Source organism: Physcomitrium patens, chromosome 10, assembly GCF_059467195.1.
Source record: "Physcomitrium patens ecotype Gransden chromosome 10, ASM5946719v1, whole genome shotgun sequence".
In the NCBI taxonomy this organism is placed as follows: domain Eukaryota; kingdom Viridiplantae; phylum Streptophyta; class Bryopsida; order Funariales; family Funariaceae; genus Physcomitrium; species Physcomitrium patens.
Window position 1 is genome coordinate 3,145 of NC_143419.1, and position 24,846 is coordinate 27,990.

At 36.3% G+C, this 24,846-nt stretch overlaps 4 protein-coding genes across 9 annotated transcripts; 2 read left to right on the forward strand and 2 right to left on the reverse strand.

Annotated features, from left to right (window-relative positions):
- Window positions 1–1,128: 1,128 nt before the first annotated feature.
- Window positions 1,129–2,475, forward strand: LOC149988178 (uncharacterized). The gene is made up of 2 exons (XM_090253950.1): window positions 1,129–1,500; window positions 1,650–2,475. Exons 1-2 carry the CDS (start codon window positions 1,144–1,146, stop codon window positions 2,019–2,021), a joined length of 729 nt encoding a protein of 242 aa, XP_090110076.1. The 5' UTR covers window positions 1,129–1,143; the 3' UTR covers window positions 2,022–2,475.
- A 3,353-nt stretch (window positions 2,476–5,828) lies between these two features.
- On the reverse strand, window positions 5,829–11,270 carry LOC112287770 (uncharacterized). Of its 6 annotated transcripts, none has more exons than XR_016505304.1 (5): window positions 11,005–11,270; window positions 10,169–10,766; window positions 9,909–10,031; window positions 9,578–9,684; window positions 5,829–9,319 (listed from the first exon to the last, which is right to left on the reverse strand). XR_016505304.1 is itself a non-coding variant. In XM_090253955.1 (2 exons), the coding sequence occupies exon 2, from the start codon at window positions 7,977–7,979 to the stop codon at window positions 6,045–6,047; it is 1,935 nt and encodes a 644-aa protein (XP_090110081.1). In that variant the 5' UTR covers window positions 7,980–9,319; window positions 9,548–9,684; the 3' UTR covers window positions 5,829–6,044. The 6 variants fall into 6 exon arrangements, 2 of the variants coding, with proteins under 2 accessions (XP_090110081.1, XP_090110082.1); XR_016505303.1 differs by having other exon boundaries at window positions 9,548–9,684; XR_016505301.1 differs by having other exon boundaries at window positions 9,548–9,690.
- Window positions 8,163–9,302, reverse strand: LOC149988179 (putative disease resistance protein At4g33300). Its single transcript, XM_090253952.1, has one exon. It carries the CDS (start codon window positions 9,300–9,302, stop codon window positions 8,163–8,165), a length of 1,140 nt encoding a protein of 379 aa, XP_090110078.1.
- Window positions 11,271–16,916: 5,646 nt separating the features above from the next.
- Window positions 16,917–19,476, forward strand: LOC112287986 (syntaxin-61-like). Its single transcript, XM_024531699.3, has 4 exons — window positions 16,917–18,361; window positions 18,548–18,638; window positions 18,808–18,873; window positions 19,169–19,476. The coding sequence occupies exons 1-4, from the start codon at window positions 18,234–18,236 to the stop codon at window positions 19,277–19,279; spliced, it is 396 nt and encodes a 131-aa protein (XP_024387467.1). The 5' UTR covers window positions 16,917–18,233; the 3' UTR covers window positions 19,280–19,476.
- Window positions 19,477–24,846: the final 5,370 nt, after the last annotated feature.

Sequence of the window (24,846 nt, forward strand, 5' to 3'; positions counted from 1 at the left end):
AACGTATAGGGAGTTTCGAAAAAGAGAGCTGTCGGAGAGGCGATGCGTACAAGTTTGGGTGCATTTAAGTATTTGATTATTGGCTGCATTTGGCTAGGTACTTGAATGCAGCCGTGCAAGGATGGGCAGAATTACCATCGTCGAGTATGGTTATAGGGTGCATACGTCGGAGCAGCTGCGGTGGATGCCTGCGGCGGCACAGGAGGCACAGGAAGCGACGACAAGAGATCGGAGCACAAGGCGTCACGAAGGGTTGCCGTGAGCCGGTGCACCGAGAAGCTACAATCGAGCGTCGAGGTACGAGGACTTATCTTACGACGAACCATCGGGACGTGACGATCTGAGCCAATCGTTGGAGCATTCGAAGTCGGCCCACTAGAGTGCAAGGTGTGCGACATTGTAGAATTCATTGCCTAGATCGATGCTGGTCGGGCTCGCACAGTACCCGCTGCCGCTGAGCCCTCTGTTGTTGGGGTCGGTTGAAAAATGGACGTGAGTGCGGGGTGATTAACGAGCGTGTGGATGTCTGATTTTACAGAATTTGTAATGTAACTATAGGCGACACTGCAGTAAGCGGCATAGTCTCGAAGGTTGCACTCACGGATGCATCAAGGATAGGCACCTTGGTTGCCTGCGAGAGTCTTGCAGAAGTCGAAGATGGAACTGATAGTAAGTCCGTCAACGATGATCTTGATGGAAGGAGAGCCGGTGGTGCAGCAGGTGGAGAGCGGGCAAAGACATAGGGGCGAGAAGCCTGAAGGACTCTCTAGACCTAGACTAGGTGAACTACTTATCTATGGGAGATTGCTTTGAGTAAGCAGTGTTCTGTACGCATTTAGATTCCATACACAGTTCTTTCATGAGAAAAAATATGCAAGTGAGAACTGTAATCAGGGTGTGGAGACCCTAATTAGGGTTTTCAAATCCTAAATTACAGAAAACGAAACACATTTTTTTGAAAAACAAAAACGTTTCTAGAGGTCTTTGGGTGATTCTAAGCCTTGGCAAAATCTTACAACAGAAAAAGCTATGATATATTAAGAGATATTGAGGATGAAAAACCTCTAGGACAGCCATGTAACCCTAAACCCTAAACCTGGTCAGCTTGACAATTCGGCCAAAGATAACAAGAACCTGTATGTCATGGCTTTCTGCTCATTGCTCACAGCAAAAAAGATCTTCCAGGAAGTGACGGTTGGATTCCTAATAGTAGGCCACACACACGAGGACATTGATGCGCACTTCAGCTACCTCTCTCAGCTTTTGAAGACGAAGAACATCTATGTCCTTGCGGATCTAATGAAGGCATTTATGGACTCCCAAAAAACGACAGCATTCATTCCCGAGCTAGTACAAGAGGTTGCAGATTTCAAGAAGTTCCTTGTGGGATATCAACACGACGGTGCAAACAGGCTCATTGGACTGGGAGATATGCATCTTTTTAAGTTCTACGTTGAGGAGGAGGGCGAAGATAAGGGCTGGCCGGTTATGCGTTACAAGGTTTGTTTCTAAATCCTGGTCATGTGTATTGCTTTTTTCTGTTAAATCCATACTCCTTTGTGGACCATGATTCCCTTTCTACATTCTCTGAGTAGGCGGCCCGCCGACAAACCTTTGTCCTGAATGTCTATGACTCTTCTGGTTTCCAGAAGCGAGCTATAGATCAATCATGGCTACCACTCGGCCCAGCAGTTAAGATGTGGAGAGCAAACGACGACGGCACTCCTAAGTTACCAACGGGTGTTCCTCTTCGACCATTATGGGCCAATGTCGCTGTTGATCCCGCCAAGAAGAATCAAGAAGCTCATGCGGGCAGGCGAATGTATGACAAAACAGAGTTTTATCCAGCAGGGCATTGCGAAGTATATCGAGCTCTGGAAGTCAATGATGGAAAGAGATGCACAGTATGCCAACGAAATGTCGAGTTACGTTTCTTATTGGGAGTGCATCTACTCGGAGATCACAGGTCTGCTCCCCAGTACCCCATCACTGCTTCAGGAGGGATTCTGGCCTATGACTGACTGGCAGAGGGACCACGCTCGTAGTACATCCTCGGACGTTGGGCCTGAAGTTACTACTGACACAATTCCCGAGGACGATCCCGAGCCTTACCCGTACTGTTGACTCGCAAGGGAGCGGCCGAAGCCTCGCTTCAATCCCTATAGAGATGTTCTCCTTGGATACTTTGTGCTCTTACGGACATCGCCTCCCAGTGTGGATGGGACGCACCTTGTCGGCTGTTGATTTGAAGTCTAGTCAGAATTACGGGACTTTTATGGTGGAGTGGTGGACACCTATGTATTCGAAACTGGAACTCGTGGCAAGGAAGTGCTGGACTAGGCGATCGACACCGGAACTTACGCATCCTCACAAAATCAGTGTTACCACCGTCATGTACTCTCATAGAATGCCTTCACACAAGGAAAAAGGTCCCCCCAAGACACATTTGATTCCAAAAGCATTAGAGGAAATGGCTTTGGCTAATCTGGCCTCATCGGGCAACTCTATCGACGACCCGCCGATGCCTGCGATAGGAGGTGAGAGGTAACCATACGTCATTAACATATTTACGACCTGACGAAAAAATTTCCGTGTCATTCTTCTAGTCGTCGGCTCAACGTAGTAGTAATGGCCACTGCATATTCAAAGCTTCCTCATGAAATCCGCCTACCGACCAGTGCAATACGAAATGAATTTATGCTGCTACTATGCTCTGTAAAATCGTCTCTTGTGAATGCCGCTCTTCGCACTGTATTCCATAAAACCTTGCATAATCTGACTGTTCCATTTAGTATGTGAACCACTGTCTTCAAATGTATTTCTGAAGTTTTGTCTAGTATATTGACACCGAGCATTTCCTATCCCCTAAACCAAACTCAGGACTCCGCCAAAACGGTATGTGGATGCTCGGAATTGATCACTCACTTGTCGTTGACATCAGAAGCGTGAACATCTAAACCCTGACATTAGTACCGTCAAGATCTTTGGCAGAAAATATACCCTGGCATCATCATGCAAGATTCTTGAGACTTCTCACTTAAATGTAGGGATTTACAGTAATGATGGCCGTGAACCTCGTAAAGGTGCGGTGCAGGTACTGCATGTGGACCCTAATATATGATTTTCTACTGGGCACTGGTGGACAGTTGTGTCATTACAGTAATATAGATGTACTATACATCCTTGGTTTTGTCTACAATTGAGTAAATTGTCCAGAATTAGTTCAATATCAGTTTTAATATCTCAATCATACTTTCTACATGATTAATACCCTTGTGATATCTTCCATGAGGTCTCAATATTTTATGATATCCGCCTACATGGTTGATATTCATATTATGACCTTCTATATTATTCATACTTTGGTGATATCCATCTCTATGGCTGATATCCTTGTGATATTCTCTATCAAAGTTGATACCTCTATAATATGCTCTATCATAATTCATATCCATGTGTTACCTAGCTGCATAATTAATACCCCTACAATGCCCTCTTATATCGTTGATATCTCTCTGATATTTATGTGCATGATTGATATCTTTATTATAGCTATATACATGGTTAATATCTAAACAATATTCTTGTTATTGATTGATATCCTAGTGATATCTCTTGCATATCCTCTAAGATATTTGATTTTGATTCACTGAATAATTACTAATTTTCACCAAAAGTAATAAGTTTTGACTAAAAATTCATAGAATTCCATCTCATTGTAACTTTTGCATACAATGTTTAATTGATAAGTGTTTTATGATTTTAGAAATAGCAAAGTAGAATCTATATGAATTTCTAATTTTTGATCATACATAAGTTCATGTGCAAAAATTGATTCTAATATGACAAATTACAAATTGGTTTTAGAAGAAAGCAATCTTTAATTTCTATTTAATTTTGATGGATCAAAATTTTGTTCTATTATATCCAATTAAGATATTCTTTATTATTTAAAAAGCTCAAATTATCTTTGACTTTCAATCCTAAATCCTAAATCCATAGAATTTTATATTCTTTATATATTATATACAATTTTATTACCAAAAATTAAGACATGATTTTATTATAAAATATTAATACAATTTACATAGATGTCAATAGATTCTTTATTTATTTCATTTGGACTAGTATTGAGGGAGATATGATACTCCAAAAGTTCAAAACTTTTAAAAGCCCAATCTAGCACTATCCTAATTTAATGCTCTTTCTCTCCCATATCCACTTTCAAGTATCATAACTTTTCAACCATAGCTCCAATTGAGTCAATTCTTAGCATTCTAAAATCGAGATGTCATGAGCTACTTAATGATCTTTAATTTATCTTCATGACTTCTAATCCTCTTGGAAGAGAAACATTTCCAACATCCAAGATTTTTTCCATATTAGGTCCACTTAGATTCCATCACTATCCATATCACAAGTCTTGGACATCAATGTGGAGTCTTCTTATATCTTTTGGTGTTATATGCATTTTTAAAAGAGGTGTGCAACATATACAAAATAGTCTTTATTAAATGTAATGTGAAATGTATATAAATCCAACCTATTGAAGTATAGAATGAATTAAAATGAAGCCAAAACAAATAAAATAAATTTTTAAATTTAATTCATTCTAAAAATAATGTACAAGCATCTTTATTGTTTTTTTTTTTATATATATATTTCATTGGTTCTATTTATTCAAAAAATTCAAACAACAAAAAATATTTTAAAATGAAGTGATGTCTAATTTAATATAATTAATGCTAATAAAATATTTGATTTTGAAATCCTACATCATCAAATAATATAAAAATAACTAGAGATTTTTTCTAATAAAAACATATATATTGAAATTCTTTGATAATAGCCAAAACAACCAAGTATAATAAAAATAATAATTTTGTTTTATTATAATACATGAATTATCAAATTCTTATAGTAAAAAATTTAACATATAGTCAATCCATCTACATATATCATTAAAAACCAAACAATAAAATATACAAGGAAATCTAACATAATTTGTGTCATCAAATCAAAATCACTTGAATAAATTAATATACTAATGGCTAGTGAATCAATTAAAATAGATAAAAAAAACCTATATTCAAACTAACAAAAATCCAATTAGACTTTTTAACTGCCATATTATAAGAGACTTTATTTTTGCATCATCATTTCATAAACTTAATCAATATGTTATTTTGGAAATAATTTAAATTTCAAAAAAATTATTCACATTTAGCTATAAAAATCCTCTCAAAATTGAATACATGTAATAAAAAATCAAGTGACCGACAAGGACGTACTCTTTGGAAGTCTTCAAAACCTCCTAGAATCTTCTTAGCTAAAGGAAGTTGATTGAGAAACTTCTTATGTAGAAGTATAAATGGAAGTTGAGGTTGAAGAGCTCTATAGTTTCAACAATACATCTTTTAGAACTCTAGCTCACACCTCTTGGTATTATTCTTATACTCATCAAGTTTAATCAAGTTCATATTAACTTTCTCATAATACTCTCTATGTCTAGCTTCTTCTTCTATTCTCTATAAAATACATCCATGACAATGACTATCTTTTCAAAAGATTGCCTTACATGACTCTTCTTTTAAATTGCTAGTATTATAATATTCAATACTATCAAAATACATTTAAAATTAAATTGGATTTATAAAATACAATTATCATTATAAAAAATATAGTTAGTTCTAAAGGAATTATATGATATTTCAACATAATAAATTACTCTTGATCAAACCATTTAAGACCAAATTTATAAAATAATAATCATAATATTTAAGAGATGATAAGAGAATATTAAAAAGTGACAAATCACATTGGATAAGGATATGATTGTTGCTGAAAAGCAGAACTAAAATGAACTTGTTTACTCCAACAACAAAATTTGAGAAAAAAAATTCAACTACATAAAACCATAAAATTTTCTACAATTTGTTTAAAAATTGTTAGAAAAATCCACACTTCAATCTTCAGAAATTTAATAAATAACTACATCCTAATTTCATGCCTTCATATGATTTCAAAATACACTATTACTTGAATCATTTGAAAACTTTAAGATTCTTCAAATTGCCAATGCTCTCTGGAAGTGCCTCCAAAGTTTTACAACCTCTCAAATCCAACTTCACAAGAGAGTTCAAATTGCCCATGCTCTCTGGAAGTGCCTCCAAGGATCCACATCCATACAAATTCAACTCCACAAGAGAGTTCAAATTGCCCATGCTCTCTGGAAGTGCCTTCAAGGATCCACATCCATACAAATCCAACTCCACAAGAGAGTTCAAATTGCCCATGCTCTCTGGAAGTGCCTCCAAGGATTCACAACCACGCAAATCCAACTCCACAAGAGAGTTCAAATTGCCCATGCTCTCTGGAAGTGCCTTCAAGGATCTACATCCATGCAAATACAACTTCACAAGAGAGTTCAAATTGCCCATGCTCTCTGGAAGTGCCTCCAAGGATTCACATCCATACAAATCCAACTTCACAAGAGAGTTCAAATTGCCCATGCTCTCTGGAAGTGCCTCCAAGGATTCACAACCTCCTAAATTCAACTCCACAAGAGAGTTCAAATTGTCCATGCTCTCTGGAAGTGCATCCAAAGATTCACAACCTCCTAAATCCAACTCCACAAGAGAGTTCAAATTGCCCATGCTCTCTGGAAGTGCCTTCAAGGATCTACATCCATACAAATACAACTTCACAAGAGAGTTCAAATTGCCCATGCTCTCTGGAAGTGCCTCCAAGGATTCACATCCATACAAATCCAACTTCACAAGAGAGTTCAAATTGCCCATGCTCTCTGGAAGTGCCTCCAAGGATTCACATCCATACAAATCCAACTTCACAAGAGAGTTCAACTTGCCCATGCTCTCTGGAAGTGCCTCCAAGGATTCACAACTTCTTAAATTCAACTCCACAAGAGAGTTCAAATTGCCCATACTCTCTGGAAGTGCCTCCAAGGATCCACATCCATACAAATTCAACTGCACAAGAGAGTTCAACTTGCCCATGCTCTCTGGAAATGCCTCCAAGGATTCACAACTTCCTAAATTCAACTCCACAAGAGAGTTCAAATTGCCCATGCTCTCTGGAAGTGCCTCCAAGGATCCACATCCATACAAATTCAACTGCACTAGAGAGTTCAACTTGCCCATGCTCTCTGGAAGTGCCTCCAAGGATTCACAACCTCCTAAATTCAACTTCACAAGAGAGTTCAACTTGCCCATGCTCTTTGGAAATGCCTCCAAGGATTCACAACCTCCTAAATCCAACTCCACAAGAGAGTTCAAATTGCCCATGCTCTCTGGAAGTGCCTTCAAGGATCTACATCCATACAAATCTAACTTCACAAGAGAGTTCAAATTGCCCATGCTCTTTGGAAGTGCCTTCAAGGATCTACAATCAGCGACATGTAAGGATACTAATTTGTGCAGATGGACAACACTCATTGGAAATTCGTGAAAAAAATTCCTTCCCAATTCTAAGTGCGTGAGAGATACCAAGCTCTCAAAACAGGGAACCTTTCCATCTGAAAGATGATTGCCTGAGAGATCCAAAAATTTCAAATCTGGCATCATTTTAAATAAGCTTGTCATCAATTCGCTCTGTATATCAGATATTTCCCGAAGTATGCAAACTTTAAGATGAGGCGCTTGGAGATCCTCTGGCCACTTACAAATGTTACAGCCCATAAATGACATCCTCTTCAGATCTTTGAGCAACTCTATTTTTGGAATAATGGCATACTCTTTTCTCGATTGGAAAAAGCATTCATACCCACATTCACCACGTTCAGCCTTGCCAATTATGTGTAGTGCAAGATCTCGAAGAACATCATGTATGTGGAAATAATTACTTCCTTGATACCTATCGATTAGAGACCGCCTTACAAGGATTTCCAAATGTGCCCTCGCCTTATCCTTTGCTTCCTCTGTACTAAGATCCAAACCAAACAATTTCTCTGCAACCCACATCCTCAAAAGTTCGTCCGCTTCAATCTCATAGTCTTCGGGAAATGCTGCAAAGTACAAGAAACAAATCCTCGTTGCATCATCCTTCAATTCCTTGTAGCTCAGTTCAAGACGACCAAAGAGCTCATCATCCACATTAGAATCAACAATGGGTTTCGACCGCCTCAAATCATGTAAGGCACACCTCTATTCTGCCACAGTCGCTTTATCCGCCATTGCACTACCGATTACCTTCAAGGCTAATGGGAGGCCTTTACATTCTTCGCAAACATCCCAAGCTAACTCCTCCAAAGTAGTCAGAAGAGCACCACCACTCTCAAATGCATGACAACAAAACAATTTCCAACTCTCCTCTTTCGGAAGAGATAGCACCACTTCCACTTTTGCCTGCACTTTGCAAAGCACTGACTTACTTCGGCTTGTTATCAATGTTGCGGATCCTTGACCTCGCGCGATATCTACCCAAAACAGCATGTCATGATGATCATACTTTGGCTTCTCCCAAACATCATCCAAAATCAAAAATACCTTCTTCTTGGCATATGCATTCTTCAAAAACGTGCGTTGCTCTTCTTGGTTCTTGATCAATTTGAACTTCTCTGATACTCTATTGTCCAAAATGCAACACCTTCCTAACTTTTCATACAGATCAGAAACCTTTGCGTCAAGTCCCACAGTCATCCAGATGACAGAATCCTTTCCATACTTCATTTGAATATCATCATCATTATTCAACATTTGCACAAGCAAGGTCTTCCCTGCTCCACCTCTCCCTTGCAATCCAAAATGGCTTGCTTTGTCACCTCCATGACTTTGCAATATGGACATCTTCAGTTTCTTGAAATGTTCGTCCACTCCTACTATTAGTGATGGAGTGCCTTGTTTCACAAAACTAAATGCTTCTACTTGCTTTGGAATATGCATTGATAACACAATACCAAGAGTTACCAAGCTTGTATTTGATCTTGCCTCTTCAATGTCACTGCTGATTTTCATCACTAGTGATGGCAATTTCTTCCATCGCCAAAACTTCACCATCCTCTTTCTTCTGCTCCATCGTGATTCCAACTTACACTCATTCGTGACAACCTTGGCACGTTCTAAAAGGCTTTGGAAACCACTCAACCATAGAGTGCACGCCTCATTTCCCTTGCTTGAATTATCATTAACTTGTTCAACAAGTGGTCTCACACTCTCCAATTTAGCCACCAACTCATTGCACTCATCTTTGCACCTGTAAGCCATTCTACCTGCTTTGATTACTTCCGTAAGGAGTAGATTCACACCAAATCCCACTAGAGCAGGAGCAACAAGTGGATCTCCCATGTTGAAATTTAAAAAACCTGCCAAAAAAAATAGCATCCTTTCAATCATAAAAATTGGTGTTGAGCTAAGGCACTGTCATAAAAGAGCACAACTCAACCTTCCAATGCAATCCGATCCCATCACAAACAAAACGCAACAAAAATGCACATAACCCGTATGAGGATAATGGTGTCAGGACAGTAGTGTTGAGGCTAAGCAAACAAGTGTATCAACCATGACATTTAAAGTATTAGCATAGCACATACTCGTAGTAAGTATCTGACAAGAAGATGTACCACGCTGCTGTTGATGACTTAGAGAAAAACTTCCGAAGCAACAATTCGTAGCTAAACAAAAATATTCATGTCGTATTCACCTCCACCAACAACGATATCCATGCGCCCTGTAACTAAATAGATCATGCTATATCAGTCTTAAGAGAGTCGTCTGCAAATCACAACAAAGCTGCAATTCACTCCAGTAAAACATCAACCACAGGATTCACAAACTCGATTCACACGTGAAAGGTAAACCCACATGAACAACATTAATCTGTTCACACAACATGGGTACTAATGTCAACACAACACTGATCCAGCCATAAGGTCAAAATCCAACATTCCGTACCTGCAGAAACACTGTGCTTCTTGCACTAGAAAACAAACTTGAGCACTTCGCTCCGACGGCGATGTCAGCAGAGCCAGCACTAGAGACCCATGACCACCGCAACGTCAAGCAGAGGACCTCATTCTGGTATTCCACCAAAGGCGCTTCATTCAGAAGCAAATCTAAACGGGATTCTAACAACTCCAAATGCAATACGATGTCTTCGATCGTGTCACTAGTTAGGACCTAAAGGCACCACTGACGAATACTTCAAACCTCACCTCCCAAGTTCCCCACACCACGAGCTCCCTTCCCACCATCCAGACTACTATTCCATGCTGAATGTTTGCTTCGGGCACGGCACACGTGTTCTTAGACCGGCTCTGGGGGCCCCATCCCCGTCCACATAGCACAGCTACTCCAGTTTGCAGGCCTTGAAGCAGTCCAGGAGACTTAAGATAAACCATGGGACCAGAGTTACGGTAGAAGGCTCCATATCCCCGCCCTGACGCCTGTTTCGAGGCCAAGCTCCGATTGCAACAGAGATAGACCTCGGGACTTAGAGCCTGGAACACAAGACACAACACACCCAACGGCCCAGGCAAGACGAGCAGTAAGCCACACGTCGAACGCCCAGACAGCTCACACAGCCGACGGTGCAAGCAGCCACCGACGCTGAAAAGCGTCCCCAAGTCCGTCTGCTGTCCCCGTAAAATCTGCTGTGACGGCAAAAAGTTTCTGACGTTGACGCAGTAATGAAACCCCAGCATCTCCCGCACCCACCTTAGAAGGAGAGACACTATCCAATCTCAAGAGGACAGATTTAACATCAGCGTTCAAGCACCGGCTATTCCTTCTTACTCCTTACTCTGCTCCAAACTGCACACGAAACCCCAGAAACAGTGAGCACAACTCCAACAATTAGCGCTACATCCACGTGATAAGCTCCCGTTGCGCAAACTCGAAGCGGCTTTCTCAGTTGGGTCATAACCGCACCAGAGATCAGCTCGCGACCACGAAAGCTCACAAGCCGCCTCCGACGTCTAAGCATCCACAACTTATCAAGCATGAAGATGGTGCATACCATCCGATCAGAGGGCAAGGCACCGTCACTCACCTGAAAAACAGAGGGTCCGAGCCTCCCTCCACGGTGCTGTCGGATCCTCTCGCTACCAGCAGCGCACAGTACAACCTTCGCAAACGTTCGCTTCACTCGTACAAAAAAAGCATACATGCGCTCAGTGGGTTAACAGCACGCAACACCTCTCACATTTCTCAGCACCCGGTAGAGTAGCCGGAGACGACTAAGACGAAGTCTGAGGCAGTGAAGCAGAGAGTCGGGGAGCCCCGGCACGCCACCGAAGAGAGGTCCGCGTGAGGGCGATGAAAGCTTACAAGCAGTGCAATTTTCTGTTCCCATTTCGCACTGCTCCATGCACGATTCTCTGCACCCCTCGGCGAGAATGGAGTCACTTTCATTCACCTCAGATGCTCCAGCCTGGAAGTGGCCCAAAAATCTTCTAGACAGTGATTTGGGAGATCCGCAGTCTGCAGTGCGCACTCTGCGCATGGAAAATTGGGGAGAGAGGACAAAGTAGAAGACGAGCACGCCGTGGACGTCAAACGAGGGCCGACAAGTCAAGCTGGAACGCGTAATTGACCAATTCTTAAGTCTGCTCCGTCATGCACTTTTCATTTGTTAAACTCGTAATCATTGGAATCGTTAGTGTGAAATCGTGAGTAATTTGAACCCTCACGGCAGCTTATTTCCAAAACAGCAACATCAAAACTAGCTATTTTTTTTTATGGTGGTGGTGATAGAGAGTTTTACTGTAGTGATTCGACAAACCTCTTCGTCCATCTTATACGGAATCAAGTCTCAATAATTGGTAGTCTATTATTTATTTCCTTTCCTATTTAGCAAAAATTCGAATTACTTTACAAGAAAATAAGACCAATCAATGAAGTATGATAAGTTAAATTGGAGAGGAGGTTCTTCAAAGCACTCGAAAGGATCCAAGAAGCAAGGAGTGGATATTATTGAAAGAAGAGAATGTAGAAACAGTGTTTGAAATGAAATACTACCTTCATTTGAAGGTCTTCAGAATGTCTTTTCTAGTGTTCTTTTTAATATGTATTTAGTCAAATCAAATCCACACATGCCTCATAGCCATTTAAATAGCCTAACAAGCTCACTTAATGTTTCTAACCTCCTTTTCAACCTAGTTTTGTCAACATAAGTATAATAGCCGTCTTTCTTTGGCTTTAGTATGAATAACCATCTGCCAAATTTGTTTTTTTTACCTTTATTACCTCTTACCTACTATCATTGATTCTCTTTAATATAATCTATAATTATAAAACTATTATTTACTATCTTTTAAGACTCTCATTTTGCAAATATTCAAAGTCTATAATGTCCATTGTATTTGTCAATCTTTGATGTCTATCTTTTGCAAATGCTTTTATTAGGACATTTGTAACCAACATTTTTGTAGTACAATACTTGAATTGTATGTCCTCTTTATCCACATTCTCTTATATGAAGTTATATTGTACATCAATATGATTTGTATGTATATGATAAGTTGGATTCTTTGCAAGTAAAATATACCTTTGATTATCACACATATTGTTAAAGTTGTCTTCTTCATTACACATCTAATATTATCCAATAATTGACTCAATCACATGACCTTCTTCATGCTACTGGGCCTCTTATCCAATATGAGACCTGTATTGGTCGGGCGACTCAATGTGGACCCGAGTAAGGGGTTTCAATTTTGTTTCAGGCTGTCCTGTTCTCTGTGCCGTTTCAGGGAACGTTATTTGCGGTAAATGGATCTCTTTAAGGTAAAAACGGAGGAGAAAGCCTTGATGACGTGAGCCAATTTCGGATCTAAGCTTTGACGACGGGAGCCAATTTCGGATCCAAGATGGAAGATTGAAGAAATTCAAAGGATAAGGTTAGGGAGAGAATAAGTTTTAGAAGGAGGGAGGTTTTTTTTTGGGGAATGGGAGGGGAGCTAGCTTCAAGTTTTTTGCAAGGTTACTACTTTAGATTCATTGGAGGTTTTTTTTGGGGAGATCAAGGATTGGAGAGGAGCTTCATGCTTCGGGTCGGGGAAGGAAAGACAGAGAATTGGGCTTTTCTTCTTCATAGAGTTCTGGGAAGACGGAGGCAATCGTTGCTGAAGTCAGTGTTGTAATGGTGAATCGGGATTTTTAATGAAGTAGGTTTGATTACTCTTAACTGTTTTGTGAAATCGAGTTACGTCTGTGATGAAGGATTAAAAGGGTGTCTATAGGATTGAGTATGTAGAGTGAATGAAAATTGTTGGGTTAATCTAACGAGACAGTCAGTGGATATAAGATCGTAAGTACAAAGCGGTATCGGAGATTAGCAGATTGGGTTGTTCGGGGTTCTCTGTAACGTCTAGAGACCTACCGGTTGGGGCAAAAAGGACTTCGACATGCAGTCGAAGGGCATCCGTATAGATTTACGGTGGATTCCTGCAGTCGTTTATATTCCAGCAGTCAAAACTGATAGATTGCTTGACTATCGGCGAATCTCCATACTACCTTCTACAGCCAGACGCCCGGCGCGTTCTCGAGCAGAAAAGCACGTAATACGACAACGTAGAAATATATGAGGTCATATGGCTAAAATCAGGTTTAATGAAGGAGCTTGGAATACGTAGAAATATATGAGGTCATATGGCTAAAATTAGGTTTAATGAAGGAGCTCGGAACTGTAGTGTCAAAAGCAAAAGACACAAGTGAAGTTTGAGAGAAGTGGTCGACCATGGGTGTGACACCCAGTTGAGAGCAGTCCTCCTTTTCCGCAGTTCATCTCGCTCATCGTTGTCATGGTGGAGGTTCAAGTCATGACAAGGGATGGCTGCTGCAAAAGGCTTGTCTTGGGTCATCGAAACTGGCCACAGGAGTAGTCGTAGACTGAGTAAAGCCGGCCGTTTTGACAGTTGTGAACAGGAAGAAAATGAGATGAGTACAGTTGTGAAACACAACTCCCTTGCCATATCACCCTTGTGTAGCAATAACCCACTTGCTGGATGCCATTTGCACTTCCAATATCAAGACTGAAAATGCTTAGAGATACACTTTAGTTCCAGCTGCAGAAGAACAATACCAGTTCAATAATGCCATCACTACACCTCCATTTAAAAAAGTACCATTTCCGCACAAAGAATCTATGTGTGTTGATTGAGAGAGAGTTTCCACCTTGGGTGCCATGAGTCATAATCAAGAGGCGACCTCTTCGTCTTCCTTCACCCAAACCAACACCCTCATCTACTACCGTTTCCGTAAGGACCCGAACCATTATAAGTAGATAGTTGACAATTATCTCAACTCAAACATGAGGCGAAGCACAAAACTGTGACCCGAACACACGAGCTTGTAACCATGCTGTGAAAATTATGAATTCATTGATGCGGGTTCATAGAACTGAATATCACCTGCGAGGTCCCAGTCGCGATCAGGTTTACACCCAAAATCGGGCACATGCGCATGCACAGGAGAAAGGCACATGAAGGGCGCCGTCCATCCCATACTCCTACCGTTCCCTAGATGCCACTCTCATTACCCTTCCCCCTTCTACGCGCTCGTCCAAAACCTAGTCGCCTAGTCTTCCGATCGAAGGCTGCCTCAGGCTTCATAGAAGAGCAAGATAGTACGGCGCATGTCTCAATGAACACATCGTTCACGTTTGCTTGCAATGCACGGGGAGAATGAGCGGTCGGAGGACAATTCGAGGTTAGGAGAGACGGAAGTGTGGCCAATGAGATGCAACCGAGGGAAGGGGGTGGAGAAAGACGTGGAGTGAAGAAGAACAGGGGCTTGTGAGAGAGACAATGGCAGTTTTGGAGAGGCAGCAGGTTTAGGGTTTCGTGGGGAGAGGAAAAAAGTCACCGTTTATGAGCGGCGGAGCGGGGAGACTGGCATCGCTAGATGGGGGAGTTGGTAGTCACTATCGTTGTATGAATCCATGGGTAACTACATGCCTATGTCGCAGGATGTGTAAGCGTAGCATGCAATTCGGCGGTGGACCTCGTTCTTACCCGCGGCGATGCACGATGCAGAGGCGCCTCGAGATGACGCGTTGGGTGGGGTGTACCAGAGGAGCCACAGCTTTTGGGGGTAGGGTTTAGGGTTGCACGCATTCAACAATTTCTTTTGGAGTCCGCCGAGGTCGTCGATGTCCAAGGGTGAGTTTTCGGGGTTTTCGATGGCAAACGAGGAGTCGCGGATCGAGGCGGGGAGCGGTGAAAGGGGCTTTTATGAGGAGGCATGAAGGGAGCAAGTCGAACGGACATGCAAGGATTGAAGTTGAGATCGGCGTCACTGCTGGGGGCTGAGGGACCTGGTCGCTAGGATTACAGATATTTTTCGATGCGTCGTTCAACAATTTTCTGTCATCGAACAACGAGGACGAGGAGGCGTGGGCAGTGATAGACATATACGGCTGCAATGAGTTCCAGATGTTGGAATACATATTTTGTTATAGATCTATAGTAAGTAGAGTCTTTGGCTCAATCTATAATACAGTATCCCTTAAATATTATATTTTTGTTGCTATAATATATTATGAAATTCAACATACATTTCAAATATTACATAATCTTCTTCACTACTCCCTAATGCATAAAATAGAATTTTAATATGTATTGACTTATTACATTCACCGCAACTTTAGTCTTCTCTAATATAAAGTCTAAATACTATCTTAAAAAGTAGATGTAGATGAAATGTTGCATTTGTTTCAACAACATCAATAACTAAATGAAAGGGACCAATAAAAAGACTTGGAAATGTGATTTTTGTGTCATCTCTTCCATATAGCCTATAAAGAATGACAACAATCTTACTTCTGTTGAAGAGCTAGCAATGGAAGAAGTTGGATTCCAAGTAGAGCGACATAAAGCCATGTCCTAGGTCACTTATTTAAGTCTATCTTCTATTCTTTCTTTTTTGATCCAAATTACGAATTCTAAAATTATTAAACTTTCACTTTTTGCTAATTTTTATAGAATTTACTTTTCTTCTTGCCATTTTAAATTTTCTAGTTTTTTTTCTTAGACTTTTTTTTCATTTTTTTTCCTTCTAATTTTTAGCTAAATTTCCTATTATTTTTTATTTAGAACTTTATTTCAAAAATCTAAAATTTACTATTGATTTCTAGCTGGAATTATTTTGACTTCTTTTCCTATCATTTTTAGTTTATTTTAACTTTAAATTTACCTATTATTGGCTAATTTTTAATCTACTTTTTTAATATCTTTACCTTTTTTTACCTGAACTTTAACCTTCATTTTATTCTATCTTTAGCTTCACTTAATTCTTTGGACCTAAGTTTATTCTTTTATATCTAATTTATTACTAATTTTATTTCATCTTTTGACTTGTACTTTTTTTTAACTTTTATTTTGTTACTTTCACTTATATTTGAAATTTTTCTTTCAATCAACTTCTATTCTATCTTTAATCTCAACTTTAGTTTCGATCCATCCCTAAATTTTTCCTAATCTCCATTATTTTTTTTTCCCTTCCTTTTCTCCAAATCTTTGGAGGCAATAGATTTATGATTAGATTTACAAATATTGAAGGAGTTTTCATTTTTTTGACTAAAATTATTTTTTTTAATGATGATAAATATTGCATAGATAGCTATTGTTAGTTACCAATAATAAGCTGACTTGGAAGGATAAAGATGAATATTTGTTCAACTTAAGTATTATATTGATATTGTAGACTTTGGATATTAGATGGGCCACAACAATTTTTTTGGAGTTTTTTTAAATTTTTGCAAAAGCCATCTTCTTGGAAGATTCTTGGTCAAACTAGTTGAAGGAGGAGAGCTTATTTGGGAAGGGTTGGTTATTTTGGTGTGAAGAGAGAATAGAGACTTTAATAACTTAATTAACTCCCCTCCAACTAGTACACTTGATACAAAATAAAGAGCAAGAGTTGGAGGGCAGTTATTGAGTAATTAAAGTCTCTCAATCTCATACTTCTTGTTAGAGCTTGTTGCCATTCCTTTGCAAGCGCCTTGGTCAACACATCCACCACCATGTTTTGTGTTCGTACATCCATGTTGAATCCGCCTCTCATACACCCCAAGTTGCAAACACAACGTTGCCAACTTCTAAATTAAGTTTGCAACATGCTATCATTCCATTAAGTTCCACTTTAAATAATTTACACATTGCTTATACATAACACCCAATCAGGAAAGATTGCAAACTAGACACTTTGCCTTAAATTCATTTTTTTGATGGTGATATTTTATTGTCCTAGTCCATACTCCACTGCCCACAATTGCATAATGCAATGAGTTTTGTTAATGATCCTATGTTTGAATAATTTCTTTGTAATATCTAAAAATTCACATAATATAATAATATTTTTTTTAGTTATTAAAATGATCATTGATTATATATTCCGATTTTTTTAGTGTTGTGTAAATATGTATCAAAGGTAATAGATATTATTGTATGCAACTTAAATAGTTCCCTGAATTAAGATTTGTAATTTCTTTGATTTATTAAAAAAAATAATAAATAAAAATAAATATAAAACTAACAATTTCAATCAAAAGAACAAGAACCCTTATCCAACAATAAAATATGGTTAAGAAACAAATCCCTGCTTAAACTTTATTATTTCAACAATTGTGAATTATTCATATACATGTATGAATATTATAAAAACTAGTTTATTTCCTAAACTAAATTTATGTGATCATCTCTTTACTAAAGTATAAAAAAATAAATAGCAAATATATATATGAATTTTAGCATATTGTTTTTACTATAATCTAAAAAATATTATAAAAAATATGTTTATAATTTAAAAATATTAAAATTTTTAAGATATTTTGATGATGTGATCAATTATTTTTGGATTGTACGTATTTGAAATCTATTATGCAATATTTGGCTGATATGAAAATTACATCGGTTACTTTAATTTGTTTGTGTTGAATTTAATTTTGATTATATGATAGAATTTTTTTAAGAATAAATCACTGTGATTATAGTATGCAGACTTGTGATTCTGCACGTAAAAAAATAAAAACAAAAAATGAAAGGTTTTTTAAAAAAGGGACGTTGATAATAATATCTGCATTATGTAATCTTCGATATTTTTAGATTTATATTTATGTCCATCTTATAGACACATTGAATAATTGTGTTGCATTTACAATAATAATATGAATTGGAATAAACTTTGACATATTATTTCGTTGAATATTTTGGTAATAATTGAGGCAATTTCAATTATGAAGCACTATTTCTTTTTAACACTTGCAATACTCTCAAAAAAATGAATGGTAAAGAATTATGCCAAGAAGACAAATCAATACGACCTCATTCATCTCCTTCTTACTCTGTTAGCAATGGGCACAGCAACTCTCAGGGTTTCGAAATTGAAAACTATGCTCTTCTGTTCAAGTGAGTTGTTTAAATTTTCAATGTTCCTTTTCAAATCAATCATACGTTTTAGTTTTTTCTATGGTATAGTGAGTCTAAGTCTTATGTACATATATTAGCAATTCTAATATTTTATTCATATTCAGTTCTAAATATTGTATTGTAAAGTGAAAGATTATGATCTGTGAAACGATTGTAATAAAATAGAGAACAAGATGAAGATTTGGAAGGATTAAGAGAAAGTGTAGAGCGATTAGGGAATATGGGCAAATCAATAAATGAAGAAATTTCAATCCAAGTAATACATTAATTTCATCAAACCTAATCATTGTGCAATTTAAACTAATAATCTGATTGGTTTTCAAAAACATCTCTATTCTGTTGTTTGACGTTAGCTCAGAATTAAATAAGTTTTATTGAACCTTCGATAACAAAAAACATTGGTATAAAATGTTTGTTCAATACAGGAAAGGCTCATCGGTGATGTGGAGCATAATATTGATACAACCACTACTCGTCTTCACTTTGTACAAGTAAAACACACTCCGAAATAACAATTTTATTAATAATCAATACCATCAAAGCCAAAAACAAAATGATAGAGGGTTTATGTGAAAGATTATAATAGAGGGTTTTTTGTGTGATTGTTAAATTTTAATTTTAATTTTAAAATAACAGATAATTAATCTTAAAATTCAATTTGATTATACATAATTTGATAAAACTACTAATGATAAAGAATGGATACTTAGAATTTTAGTAATGATCATATAATATACTATTTAAAAATATAAACAGTTTTGTTTTGAAAATTGTGTAATCATGCAGAAAAAGATGGAGATAATGATTGTAAAAGCAGGAAGTAATGGACAGATATTCATGATTGTCTTCTTGATTGTGTTATTAATTGTGCTTGTAGTACTTATATTCTACACATAAGATTATGTTTTCTGTATACCCAAAAATAGAAAATTTCAACACATTACAACATTGTAAATGCATTGATTTCAGCATTCTTGTTGCACTAGTTTAAAAAAAATATTACAAACAGTAATAAAAAAAAAAAAAAAAAAAAAAAAACATTGAGTACCTTGTTTAAAAACATATACAGCAATTAAAATAGTTAATTAAACGTTGCCTTTTATTTATCAAAACTTACAATCATGATTTAAAAATCAAGACTATGATTTCGGCACATATATTGAATATTCTACGTTAAAGTTAAAATTGATTTTAGTATTGCCTGTTACAGAAATAAATGTTTAATTTTGAACCATGAAGTGTCAATGTAATAATTTGTAACTTCATTTTACAGAAGTGAAAAAGTACAAGCATAAAATTAGCTCTGTTATAATGTATAATTTATATATAAGTTTTCCGAGGTTATATAATGAATTTTAATATAATTATATTTATTGTTATCAATCATTATTAAAAAAATTAAATGTAAAGACCACATGAATTTAAATTATTTATGGTATGTACATAAATCAGTAATATATCTTTTTTTCTTTAATTTCCAATCAAATGCTGAGTAGCTTCTTTAAAAATACTGACAAAAATATAATCTGTTACTGTGGATTCACTTCAAAGATTTGTCACGTTAGTGGGATTTGAAATTTGACATTTCTTTATTATTAGAGATTAATATGTTCTTACAAGTTTATCAGTCATTCATCCAATCACTTCAATCCTATAATGATATTACTCATAGAAAGTGTGTGTGTGTGTGAATATATATATATATATATACATATATGTGGTTTTTAATTTTATTTTTTATTTTTTTTATTATTTTTTTGTTTTTTGGTTTTTAAATATGTTAAACAACTAAAAACTTGTAGATTGCTTATTTAATATTTTTTTCTTTATTTATTTTTTTATAAGAAAGATTGGGAAAGACATCTAAAGCATCTAAGATGATCTTTTTATATAAAAATACATGTATTTGAAGATTTTTTATCATTAAATTATAGACTTGCTAAGACCTAAAAATAATATTTAAAAAGTAAGTATTTTATGTTAGTATTTATATTTTTATTAGCATTAAATTGTAAGAATTTTATTTTTTATTTTTTGAATATATATATATAAATAAATAATTCTTAGATGTTTTGATTGATTGAGAAAATTATTACAAAACCTACTACAAAACTAATGATTATTTGTTACAAACCAAATCTATAGTTTTGATAAAATTATAGTATTATTTTGTTTTTTTTGAATATATATATATATAACTATTAATAGATATTATATATTTGACTAATATATGGATAATTCACATTAAATTACTATTTTTTGATAACTTATAATCGCCATAAGTTGGTGGTACTATCATAAACCTATAAATGGCCTAATAAGATAATTATTTCTAAGTTAAATAGATCTAGTAGTAAGTTATTGTTAGTATGTTTGTACTCTAAAATTCTTATCATTGGACTACAAACTTGTGCAATAAGAGCCTAGAGCCAAGCCTCACTTCATGTGGTTAATTTTCTTAATTCCTCTTTAGATAAGGTAGTGAGTTCATTTTGTATTTGCATCATTAAGTTTCTATCTTAGCAATATACTTTCTTATATTTTCTCACATGATATCAAAACTTTGTACACTATACTATTGTTTACTGATTAGATGGATTGTGTGAGGTTCTTTTTGAGATATGGACTTTTGATTATCTTAACAAAGTTTTATTTTTTGTGAATTAATTTGAGAGAAACTTCAAAATGCAAAGTATAAAAATTTGCAATAGCTCATCATAGAGAAATATGTAATTGATTCTTTACCTTTGAGAGCAAGACTTAAGCTTAGAACTTTGCTGCAACAACTCTCAAAGGCCCTAGAATTGTAGTAGAGGCTACTAAAAGAGGCAATAGGAGTTTTGAAATTCAACAAAATGTTGGAGTAAAGAGTCAACAATTAAAGGAATTGTTGAAAACACAAGACTCTATATTAGAATTACAAAGTATAGCAAAAACATATATGAATAGGATTAAACATTGTCAACAATTAGAAGACTTAGTTCCAATAATAAGCGGGACCTTGGAGTAGTAGTGAAGAACTTTAAAAACTTAAAGTATGAATGTCAAAGTCAACCCCAAGCAAATTAAAGAATCTACAATTTTGTGTTGTAATATAGCTATTGGATGAAAGAGAGAAAAAAATATTATATTATAAAAAAATTATTTTAAAATATAATAAAAAATTATATTAAAAATTTAGATAATAATTAAAGAGGTAATAAAACTAATAATAATTTTTTTCTTAACACCTTATGCATTATTTCCTTCAGTTTTAATCCAACTTCATGATAAGATCAAATCCTTCTAAATCTAAATGCTTAGTATATTCCCATGCTAATTTTTACATAACACAACATTGTGATGAAGATCCTCAATAGCTACATGTCCTTTCTTGAATAGATGACAAAATATAATAAATTTTGCATTACAATCTTAGAAGAGACTCTTGATGCTTACTAATATTATTTAAAGTAGATACTATACTTGAAAATGTAAAATATGTTGTTTGAAGATTGCTATAAAGGCCTCAATAATTGTGAGCTAAAATAAATCTCCACTAGTTAGAAGTTAATACTAGGTCTCAACAAGTGAATCAATTAAGTGATTATTAAAAAAAATAACTCTTATTTAAATCTTAATTAAATCACTCTTAATCCCCTTAAATCACCCACACATAAGGTAGAATTAACCTCTATTAATTGGAATTATTTCTAGCTCACAACAATTGAATTAACTATGTAATTTTGATAAATTGTAGCTCTTATTTAATTCAATTGAATTGCACAATAAACAAAAAATAACTAAATAAAAATAAATAAAAACTCCTTAATTCATCCAAGTAATGAAGTGATCCCTACTATCAACTCACACATATGAAAATAAGTCAATCCAAAATTTTAAGAAATATAAAAATTATCATTACTACTATTTTAATTAATAAAAATTTTAATATTTTATTTATTTATTTATTCATTTCATTTTATTTAATTATTTTAATCTCGAATTAACATTCATCCATCAATAAGAATTTGTCCTTGAATGACTATTCATCCTATTATAAAAATTCATTCAATAATTTTCATTCAATTTAAATTTGATCATTCAACTTCCATTGTTCATCCAATTTAACCTAATTCAACCCTAAACCTAACTTCGTACTAGCCCAATTCTCATTCAATTTTTTCAATTTTCCTAAAATTATCCCTTTTGAAACTCTTACGGAGAAGGAGATGTAACTTTCAATTAACTCCAGCCTGCACCGCAGCGACTCAGGCTCCACTACCGTAGCAGCGACTCCGGTTCAGCAACTCCGAAGCAGCGATTCTTGTTTATCCATCAATCTTTCTCAAAATTGCTAGTGTATGGATCAACTGACTGCTCTAGCACACCACCGCATGCTGCCTCAATCAAGAATGCGAAAGTCACAGAAGAGCGTCGCTCCACCCACCAAACACCAAAGGCAAGGCCACACCTCGACAGATTTGCTGGCAAGAAAGAAGAACTAGGAACAATTCGCACATGAGCTCGTCAACGCCACTTCTGATTGGAACTGGAGTTGCTGCGATGCCCTAAGATGACTTCTCCGAATTGGGATACTTCAACCTTGGTCGTCTCCGTCATTGGTTCCACATCCAAGCTAGTCATGTGCCACTAATTCTTTTCTTACGACGTCGACATCCTTTCTGTTGCTTCGGAGCTTGTTCACCATACGTTCATCAGTCCACAACACTCATATGAAGTACTCAATTGACCTTCGCCATGCCGCAAGAGCTCAATAATCAGATCACCTCACGTCTCCGCAGCTCGATTCGACCACCGAAATGTCAACTGCTCCATCCACAGTACCCAAACAGAATGACGACAACTTCTTCGCACAAAATAAGAGATCGGGACGTTCTAGAATAGAACCGCAAGAGAGACACGAGTACTAAACCACAAAAAAGAACAAACAGAACCCAACCCTCGTGGATCAACGAGTGTCCATCATGCATCAACTTGCTACTTCTCTCAACCAATCGCAGCTCCCACAGAAAATCTTGAGTTCTTCTTAAGCGCGCACAGCCACGATTGTCACTACCACTTGGACACGGAACAGAAGGGAAGGAAAATCCACTTCTCGCTGCCTTCGTCGGAGACTAGTCTAGTCGCACACACCAAAAAGATCACACATCGGCAGATGTTTCTTCTTGTCAGAGCATCCGCGATGCCCAATCACAAGGAAGAGAATAAGAAAGGGGGTGCGGAATGCAGCTCTAAGTTAATGTAGACCCCGCCTTGATCCCCTAGACGAAGCTCTCCAACAGCCCAAAACTCCAACTGCTCTTCCAATAACTGCAGCTCAAGATTCAAGTCGTAGCGAGAGATGAAAAAACCAAGAACCGCAACAAATCACGTCGGCCACCTCGGCCTTAGCGGCACAACAGTCGCCAAAAACCCGCAGCCATAAAAAAAATATATATATATATAATAATAATAATAAAAAAAATACCACGGACAAAAAATTCAACCGCAGCTCTGATCTGTTTATTTATTTATTTATGGTGTTGAAGGAATACACTATTCTAAAGAAACTGGAAGTGTGAAAATCCAACCCCCGCAGCTCGACTCCTCCCGGAACAAAAAAAGAAAAGAAAAGAATGGAAGAATAAACCGGAATCCGAGGCGGCCCGAACTCCGGGCCAGGTTGAAATAAAGAGGCTGCCGCCATTCAAGGGCAGCCTCTAACCTTTTCGAACACCTTCATTTCTTTATTTCTTTATTTTTTTCTTTTTCTATTTTTTTCTTTCCTTCTGTCTTGCTTTCTTTCTCTTCTCCTCTTTCTTGTTCTTCTTTCTTTTTCTTTTTCTTTTCTTTTTCGTTCTTGTGAACTTTTTATTTTAGTTTATTATATATATATATATATATATATATATATATGATTTTTAAGAACTATTAATAAAACATAATTTTCTTTTTTTCTTTTGACAATGAGTGCTACTTCCCTTGGCTATTATTTAATGTTAACTAAAAAACCTATTCCTCATTGAAATTTGTCTTAATAAAATTCTACTCTAGGCTATATATCTATTACGAGAAATCTATTTTCTATTTTTTCAAAAAATTCTACTACTAACTCACAAAATTTGTGATTTAAAGCACAATAAGTACATTTTTTCTACTAAATATCCAAATGAGTCAATTCAGTAACTCACAAGAATCATCATATAATTGGGTGGTTTTCTTATCTTAATATGAAACATTATCAATGGTCAAAGAGATCCATCAACTACTTTCATGCAAAACAAAGATTAGAGTTTGTTACTAACACCATTTGATGGATCAATTTACAAAGTAATGATACAATTTAATGCCTAATAGGAAGGCTAATAAAATATAGCCATTTTCATAAGAGTGTTTATTTAGAAATATTTATCTCTACTCAGCAAGAGCTAGAGGGTACATGTATCACAGCAATGCTTACAGATACTTCACTTTGTCCTATC

Coding starts and splice junctions, on each gene's coding strand:
- LOC112287770 (XM_090253955.1), bottom strand. CDS start 7,979: ATGTGGGTTGCAGAGAAATTGTTTGGTTTGGATCTTAGTACAGAGGAA.
- LOC112287986 (XM_024531699.3), top strand. CDS start 18,234: ATGAATGGTAAAGAATTATGCCAAGAAGACAAATCAATACGACCTCAT. Junction 18,362..18,547: donor AACTATGCTCTTCTGTTCAA/GTGAGTTGTTTA, acceptor GTAATAAAATAG/AGAACAAGATGAAGATTTGG. Junction 18,639..18,807: donor ATGAAGAAATTTCAATCCAA/GTAATACATTAA, acceptor TGTTCAATACAG/GAAAGGCTCATCGGTGATGT.
- LOC149988179 (XM_090253952.1), bottom strand. CDS start 9,302: ATGGGAGATCCACTTGTTGCTCCTGCTCTAGTGGGATTTGGTGTGAAT.
- LOC149988178 (XM_090253950.1), top strand. CDS start 1,144: ATGGCTTTCTGCTCATTGCTCACAGCAAAAAAGATCTTCCAGGAAGTG. Junction 1,501..1,649: donor GGCCGGTTATGCGTTACAAG/GTTTGTTTCTAA, acceptor TCTGGTTTCCAG/AAGCGAGCTATAGATCAATC.